At 33.4% G+C, this 8,886-nt stretch overlaps 1 protein-coding gene across 1 annotated transcript; it reads right to left on the bottom strand.

The window, feature by feature from the left end:
- Positions 1–7,414: 7,414 nt before the first annotated feature.
- On the bottom strand, positions 7,415–8,872 carry LOC110609171 (transcription factor MYB1). Its single transcript, XM_021748558.2, has 2 exons — positions 8,463–8,872; positions 7,415–8,342 (listed from the first exon to the last, which is right to left on the bottom strand). The coding sequence occupies exons 1-2, from the start codon at positions 8,593–8,595 to the stop codon at positions 7,711–7,713; spliced, it is 765 nt and encodes a 254-aa protein (XP_021604250.1). The 5' UTR covers positions 8,596–8,872; the 3' UTR covers positions 7,415–7,710.
- Between the last annotated feature and the right edge of the window lie 14 nt (positions 8,873–8,886).

The following is an 8,886-nucleotide window of genomic DNA, read 5'->3' as shown; positions in this document are numbered from 1 at the left end:
CTACTATAAATAGCCTCCATTTACAAAGATAAGGATCCTATTTTTTCTACTTTATTCTTTCTCTTCTCTGTGTTTTTTGCTGGATTATAAATTAGAGATAAATTTTTGTTGTCCTAATTCTGGAAATTAAATTCCATAAGAACCTGTTTAATCCTAGGGATTACAAAATAAATCCTTAAGGACAGTATTCAATACGATTCAGATTTTATAATTTTATCCTATTTTTCCAACAATTTTAAGGATTTATCTTTACATAAATGGAACTAAATGTTGTCATTGTCTCTACTTCTACACTGTCCGCTTCCAATGACATTATCATTGTCTCTGTTTCTGTAAATAGTAGGTCTCTTCTACCTGCTGTTCCATACGCCAAACCTTTTCCTCACATTTCAAAAATTGAGAATCAAGACCTGTACCTACTATTGATCCAAAGTTGCATGAAATCTTAGCCTATTCTAATAAGGTATGTAAGCATACAATTATCAGTACTCTTTCTAACAATCTCTTTGATAGCTACTGTTCCTACAAGGAAACCAAAGAAATATGGGATTCAATGAAATATGAGATTCAATAAACCTGAAATATACTGCTGAGGATGCTGGCTACAAGAGTAAATCTTGTACAAGAAAAAAGTATACAAATTAAATAACAGGTATGAAGATAAGAAATTTGATTACAAACCTAAGTTTAATAATCCCATCTTTAAAAAGAAAAGATATTGTCTTGTATGTGGTAAGTCGGGTCATGATGCACCACAGTGCAGGAAAAGAGTGATAAATGACAATCCTCCTAAACCAAAAGTGAATTTAGTTGAAGGAGATGACATTATTACTACGGTTATTTCTCAAACTTTTCTTGTAGCTAATGTGCAAGAATGGATAGTAGATTCTGGTGCTACTAGGTATATCTGTACAAACAGAAATGCGTTTACCTCCTACTCTACTGTGGGAGAAGGAGAAGAACATGTGTATTTGGGTGATTCTAAGATTGCAAGTGTCCTTGGTAAATGGAAAGTTCTTCTCAAACTCACATCTGGCAAGACCTTGGCACTTAATGAGATACTTCATGTACCTAATATGATAGCTAATTTAATTTCTGTAGTTCTATTGGGAAAGGCTGGAATTAATGTATATTTTAGGTCAGACAAAATTATAATGACTAAAAATGATATTTTTATTAGAAAATGTTATTGTAATCAGGAACTTTTTGTTCTCAATATTTTTGCAATAACAAATGGAAATGCATCCTCTTCTGCTTGCTTGATTCTTTGATTTATGGCATGCTAGATTAGAACATGTTAATACTTCTTATATTAAAAAAAATGCAATATCTTGGTATAATATTTGACACTAGTAATACATGTTTACATAAATATGATATTTGTGTAGAATATAAGTCAACCAAAAAATCATGTTCAACTACACATAGAGAATCTGAATTGCTTAGTTTAATAATACACAGGGATTTAAAACAAACTATGACTAGAAATAGTAAAAAAAAAATGTTATGTAACTTTTATTGATAACTATTCTAGATATATTAAAGTATATTTGCTTAGAAATAAAGATGAAATATTTGATATGTTTCAATTGTATAAAGCTGAAGTAAAAAAAATCAATTAAATAGGAAAATAAAAAGGATTAGATTATATAGAGGTGGAGAATATATCTTATTTAATGACTTTTGTGAAAAAAAAGGAATAAATCATGAATTTACTCCACCCTATTCACCTGAATCTAATGGAGTAGCAGAAAGAAAAAATAGAATATTAAAAGAAATGATGAATGCTTTATTAATAAGTTCTTTTTCACCTGAATCTAATGGAGTAGTAGAAAGAAAAAATATAATATTAAAAGAAATGATGAATGATTTATTAATAAGTTCTTCTTCACCTAATAACTTTTAGGAGGAAACTTTATTATCTGCTTGTCATCTACAAAATAGGATACTCTATAAGAAAAAACTGATAAAACACCCTATGAACTTTGGAAAGATTATACACCTAACTTAAAATATTTAAAAGTGTGAGGGTGTCTTGCTAAAGTAATTCTTCATAATCCTAAGAAATGAAAAATAGATTCAAAAATTTATGATTGCATGTTTATAAGTTATGCTGAAACTTATAAACTCAAGTTTATAAGTTTGTTTTAGCTTCTATACATAAACTTGCTTTAGCTTCCTGAGACAGAATTTCTTCTATTAGAATATTAATTATTTTAGTTTCTATACATAAACTTGTTAATCATCAAGATGTTAAAACAACTTTTTTAAATGGAGACTTCGAATAAGAAATTTATATAATACAACCGGATGGTTGTATTATTTCTGGTCAAGAAAGTAAAATCTGCAAACTTCTTAGATCATTATATTGTTTAAAATAAGCCCCCAAACAGTGGCATGAGAAATTTGATCAAGTTTTGTTGAATAATGGTTTTACCTCTGTTGAAGTTGATAAATATGTATATACAAAGCGTATAAATGATGAATCTGTGATTATTTATTTATATGGGGATGATATGTTTATTTTTTGTACAAGTTACGATATAGTTTGTAAATTAAAAGTTTTCTTACCTCTAAATTTGATATGAAAGATATGGGAGAGGCAAACGTGATTTTGGGAATTAGAATCATAAGGAAGAATGATAGTCTAATGCTATCACAAGAGCATTATGTTGAGAAGTTTCTAAGGAACTTTGGACATTTTAATATCAAACCAATGAGTACTCCTTGTGATCCTAACTGTCAATTAAAGAAAAATAGAGGTGATTTTGTTGTTCAATCTGAATATGCACAGATCATTGGGAGTCTGTTGCATTTAATGAATTTTTCACCAACACCATCTGTATCAATGCGTTGTGATTGCCAACCGGCAATAGCCATTGCAAAGAATAAAACTTTCAATGGTAAGAATAGACATATTCGTATGAGACATTGTAACATTCTAAAAAAAAAATAAATAATAAATTAAAAAAATAAAAGAAAATAAAATAATCATAAGATAAAAGAAAAATTAATAAATAATAAATAAATAAAAGAATAAGAATAAAAAAAAGAAAAAGAGAAGAGAAAGAAAAAAAAATAAGAAAAGATAAATTAAATTTTAATTTAAAGCCAAGTGGCACAACCAAATAAAAAGAAAAAGAAAAGAAAAAGAGAAAAAGAAAAGAAGAAGAATAAAAAGTTAGCAGAGAAGGAAAAGAAAAAGCTGGGAAAACATCTTATTCAACTTTTTTTCCTCTCTTTCCCGTGAACCCAAGAGAAGACCCATTCCTCCATCTTTTTTTTTTCACACCAAAATTTCTTCAAAATTCCATCTCCAATCAACTACCTATCTTCTCCCAACACCTTTTCAAAGAAGAATTTGAAGAAAAGAAGGGAAATCAAAGAGAAAATTCAAGGTTGAGGGAGAATAAATAGTAACCAAGGATTTGGAAATTTAAAGAAGTGGAAGGGAAGAGTGAAAATTCTAAAGGAAAAGGAAGATTAAGAAATTTTAAACTTGTGAAAGATTTTGGAAAGTAGGTTTGTGCTCAACTCCATTTGAATAAATTCAAGAATTTGTTAATTAGATTTTATTTGAAATCCTTACTGCCTTAGTAGAACTAGATCAAGTGAATAATATTTTTGTTATATGCCATGATTAAAGTTTAAAGGCAGAGTTGTAATATGATAAAGTATTATAGTTTGAAAAATTGAAAGTTACACTATATTAAAATTTTTTTCCTCATGTTTAAATGTATAAATTATTTGAAGTCTGACCCCATTAAGTTTGGTGGGAATTGTGAGTTAGTTTAAGGGTGTGACATGCCATATACAGATCTTGCAGTACTGCACTACAGTTACACGGATTTTTGGGATACAATGAGGTACCCTACAATTATAGACTCGGCTTTTGAGCCATACAGTTATAGACTCGGCTTTCGAGCCATACAGTTATTTGGCACTTTGTGCCCTACAGTTACAGTTTCCTTATCTGACTTAACAGTCCCATTTAAATTTATAGGGGCCAACAGAATGAAGAAAAAGAAAAAGATTATGAAATGAAAATATGTATATATGTGAAATAATAATATGATTTAGATTTATTTCAAATTATTTGCTATATAGTTTACTGGTATTTGTTTAATTTACTGTGGTTAAATGCATGTTGATTTAAATATTTTATTTATAAAAAAAAAGGTTGAGCACCACTAAGCAAATTGCTTAGCGCGTAGGAATTTATTTTTCCTCGCGCAGGTTGTGGATCCAAGTAGCAGCAGATCAAGATCTGCATCAACGCAGTCAGAGTTACATCATTAACTACATTGGGGTATATTTTGTAAATGTTATATAAAATTACTTTTGGAAAATATGGCATGTACATAAAGTTTTCGAGCTAAAGTCGAATATGGTTTGAAATGGATATAGTTAAATATTTTAATTTTGGTGTAAATGTGGATGATTAGTATAAGTCTCTGTGTTGAGATTAATGAGGTAGTTTATGAAGTGTTTGATTTGAATTGAAATTGTGTTGATGTTGAAAGGAGTTTGGGGGTTACGGTTGAAATTGATAGAAGTGTGATATTACTAGTCACAGGTGGAATTAAGTCCATAGTTTAGAGGAAACTCTGCCGAATTTTCGGGTAAAAAAAAAAAAAACCATGACTTACATGTTATAAAATAAAAGGAAATATAAGAGATTTGTTACAGAATGTAATATCTCCGGCTCAGTTAATTAAATAACCGGGTAGGGGGTGTTACGACATAATGTTATTAAGCAGCTGCTGAAAGATGGAACTATTTCATTGATTATGTGAAGTCAGAAGTGAATTTGGCCATTACTCTGACAAAACCTTTAAGGAGACAACTAATAGATAAAACATCGAGGGGAATGGGACTTGAGCCAATTTGAAATTAACAGTGATGGAAACCCAACCATTGTGATTGGAGATCTCATGAAAAAGGTTCATATGGGTAATAACAAGTCACTTGTTAGTTCTGTGACTTGTTAGTTCTGATAACACTGTTTATTGTTGTCCCTTCCTATGGTGTGAGAAGTGCTAGACTGCATTAATGGGAGGATGAGATGGAAGCTCTTAATAATATTCATATCCCTTATGGGTGATGTATAAGTTGCAGTATACACTTGATGATATCACTTATATAAGTGTGAAGTGGGGCCGCTTCTATGAGATTGTGGCATAATCTCTAGAGCACTTATGAACTACCAGGCGCGCGTATGGCCGATTAGAGCAAAACAGCGTTGACAACAAGATTAGGGATGTAAATGGGTAGGGTACCTGCAAAATTAAGAGTACCCAAACCCGAACCCGATTATATATACAATTCCCGAACCTGTCCCAAACCCGTTTAATATTTTAATTTTATTATCCGAACCTGTCCCAAACCCGTTTAACAATACCCGTACAATACCCGAACCCGATTTTTTAAATTCAATTCAATGACAAAAACTAGCAAATAAACTACTTAACATTTGCACAACCCAGCAAACCCAGCAGTAAAAGGAGAAATGTTCAATGACAAGAACAGCAACCCAGCAAATAATGATTTATAACCAGATAATCAAATTAATTGTTCATAAATTCTAAAAATCAACAGTATTACATTAATCAAATAGCAAATAATTAAAATTTTTAAAAGTATCTAAATAATCAATTCAATGACAAAAATTACCAAATAAACTAGAAGGAGAAATGTTCAATGACAAGAAACAGCAAACCCAGCAACTCAGCAAACCCAACAACCCAGCAAACCCAGCAGTAGAAATTAGTTCCAGTCAAAAAATTTGATTGCAAACTCAGCAAACCTAGCAAACCCAGCAGTAGAAAGTTCCAGTCAAAAAATTTGATTGCAAACCTGAAGAAAGTTCCAGTCAAAGGAGATGTCGCCGACAACGATTGGGGAGAGGCAAGGGTCCAGCATCAGTGAAGTGGGGGAGAGAAGCGTCAATTGAAAAGAGTAGATGTCACCGACTGGAAGAGAGAAGGAGATATCGCCGATGCCGACTGGGGAGAGGGAAGAGTTGTCTCCGACTGGGAAGTGGGAGATGCCGCCGCTGGAGAGAGAGAAGGAGATATCGCTAACTGGGGAGAGAGAAGATTTATCGTCGTCGTCGACTGGGGAGAGAAAGGAGACGTCGCCGGTGCCGACTGCTGGCACTCGTCAGTGAAGTGGGGGAGAGAGGCTTTGACTGGGAAGTGGGAGATGTCGCCGACTGGAGAGAGAGAAGGAGATATCGCACTGTGGAGAGAGAAGATTTATCGGGGAGAGAAAGGAGACGTCGCCGGTGCCGACTGGGCTGCCGGCAGTCGTCATGAAGTGGGGGAGAGGCGTCGACGAAGAGAGGAAAGGGAAGCAAGGGAGGGAGAGAGGCGCCGACGAAGAGAGGAAAGAGTAAAATGAAAAAGGAAATTAGGGTTAGTTTTGTTAATATAGGTAATCGGGTTCGGGTAACGGGTATCCGATCACCTAACCCCGAACCCTATCTGAATCCGAAACGGGTAAAATTTTTCAAATCCGAATCCGCCCAAATCCGTTTTGTAAAAACCCAAATTCGTCCTAATAGGGTTTGGGCGGATCGGGTACCCGTAAAAACCCGCCCGCCTGACATCCCTAAACAAAATCTATGGAGTATTATGAGATTGATGGGATATTAGCATACAAAAAAGAGTTTTTGGTTCATAAAAACAAAAGTTTCACCAATACTCTTAATGTTAAGTCTTATTAATCTAGGTTTAGTTCATAGTCTAAAAGACACTAGATTGGAAACATATATACTAAATTTCGAAATCCAGCAATGAAAATTCTTTTGAAATCTGTGGGGGATTGTTGTAAAATTAGTTTAGATTTCAAAAGATTTTATGGTTATTAAAGATTTTATGGTTTTTGAAGATTTTATGATCGTTAAATATTTTATGATAGTTGAAGGTTTTATGATCATTAAATATTTTATTTATGAGATTTAAATATAATATTAAATATGACCGTTATGATTTTATTATATTATCTCAAGATTTTTATAATTATATATAACGGTCGATTTTTCTACTATAAATAGACTTTATCTTTATAAAGATAAGAACTCCATTTTTTCTATTTTATTCTTTCTCTTCCTTGTTTTGCTGGATTATAAATTAGAAATAAATTCTTATTATTCTGATCTTGAAAATTAAATTTCAGAAAAACATGTTTAATCCTGAGAGATTACAAAATAAATTTTTAAAAACAGTGTTCAACACGACTTAGATTTTATAATTTGATTCTATTTTTCCAACAATTAGCACCCTTCATAACTCACGATGGATTCATAGACCCGTAATGGTCCTTTCAAAAAACCAACCTATCAAGTCTACATTTGTAAACAACTTCGGAGGATGTTGACAAAATTACTAAGGTTTCTCATCTTTTCTGCAGATACAACAAATAAGCATAAACTTTATTAGGTAAGATGTCATGTGCCTAAAGGGAAAAAGGTATGTACATGTCCTGCATAATGTTCTTAGGTTATTTCTTTCGATTTTATTGCACTTCCCTTTAAGGTACATAGTGATAGGTGATTTCCAGAGTTTTTGTTTTACACTCACAATCACATACAGAATGATGATGACCTGGGAAGATGAGGTTCATTAAGACAAGACTACTAGCAAGTGAAACCTAAATAAAGCAGGCTGTATCAATGCACACGAGTTTTTCTTTTATTTATTACTCTGATCAAGCCAGCAGGGAATCGATAAAGGAGTCCAATTGGGCATAGTTATCAGTCCTGAGAAGCTGCTCATATTCCTCAAACATCTCATCCAGCATGTTTTCATTTGTGGGCATGTCGAGATCATCATGATCTTCATTGCAAGGTAAAGTCTCTCCATCATTAATGATACCATCTCTAACCTCAAGATTGGGGCAAACCATTTCCAACCAAGGAAGATTGTGAACTTCTGCATGAGTTTTTGAGCTGCCTCTCAAGCTACTTGTACTGCTTGTTCTAGTAATTGAGACTGAAGTAACCCTAATTGCCTTTGGGAGATCAATCTTGCTCTTTGCAGCCTTCCCATTTGCACCATCTTTATTACCCTCCTTATTTTTCTTCTTGCTTTCGCTGCTAGAACTTCTCGTTCCTGAGGTTTTGTTGAGTCTTTTGCTGAGATGGGAGTTCCAATAATTCTTGATTTCATTATCAGTTCGGCCCGGTAATCTTCCGGCAATGAGAGACCAGCGGTTGCCGAGAAGGGAATGGAGGCGGATGATAAGATCATCCTCATCAGGAGTGATGTTTCCTCTCTTGATATCTGGCCGGAGATAATTCATCCATCTTAGCCTGCAACTCTTGCCACATCTTAGTAGCCCTTCACGTAAATTAACACACAGAAACAAGAAACCTAACTTAATTTAGCTTAAATGAACATTAGATGATGACATGAAGAATGAGAAATGAATCTGTTACAAGCAATGATCTAACTTAATACCAGCTTTCTTGGGCAGAGATCTCCAGTGGCCTTCACCATGCGCACGAATATAGTTAATGAGAAGTTTGTCTTCTCTAGGAGTCCATTGACCCCTATGCAAACCCACCTTAGAGCAGCATGGAGCTCTTCCCATTTTTGAGTCCCTGAGCAAGAACAGAGATATAGAGAGAGGCTGCTCAAAGAACACTTCTTCTTCTCCCTCTCCTCCTGCTTTCTTTATAAGGAAATTTAAAGAAAGACACACCCAGATGAGTCTCTGAATGCAATCGACTCCACCATTATTGTATGCCCTTTATATCCATGATTCATGAAGGTACGTGTAGGTCTGGTCTGGATATTACTGTTTATAACTTTGGATTCTTTTCTAAAAACTAAATATTCGATGACCAGATTAAACCTACACGTGAATTTTAACTAGTATATA

Source organism: Manihot esculenta, chromosome 2, assembly GCF_001659605.2.
Source record: "Manihot esculenta cultivar AM560-2 chromosome 2, M.esculenta_v8, whole genome shotgun sequence".
Taxonomy (NCBI): domain Eukaryota; kingdom Viridiplantae; phylum Streptophyta; class Magnoliopsida; order Malpighiales; family Euphorbiaceae; genus Manihot; species Manihot esculenta.
This window is presented reverse-complemented; position numbering and strand designations above follow the sequence as displayed.

Excerpts from the sequence above, each read along its gene's own strand:
- LOC110609171 (XM_021748558.2), bottom strand. The coding sequence starts at position 8,595 with ATGGGAAGAGCTCCATGCTGCTCTAAGGTGGGTTTGCATAGGGGTCAA. Across the intron at positions 8,343-8,462 it reads ATCTCTGCCCAAGAAAGCTG|GGCTACTAAGATGTGGCAAG; the intron begins GTATTAAGTTAG and ends ATTTACGTGAAG.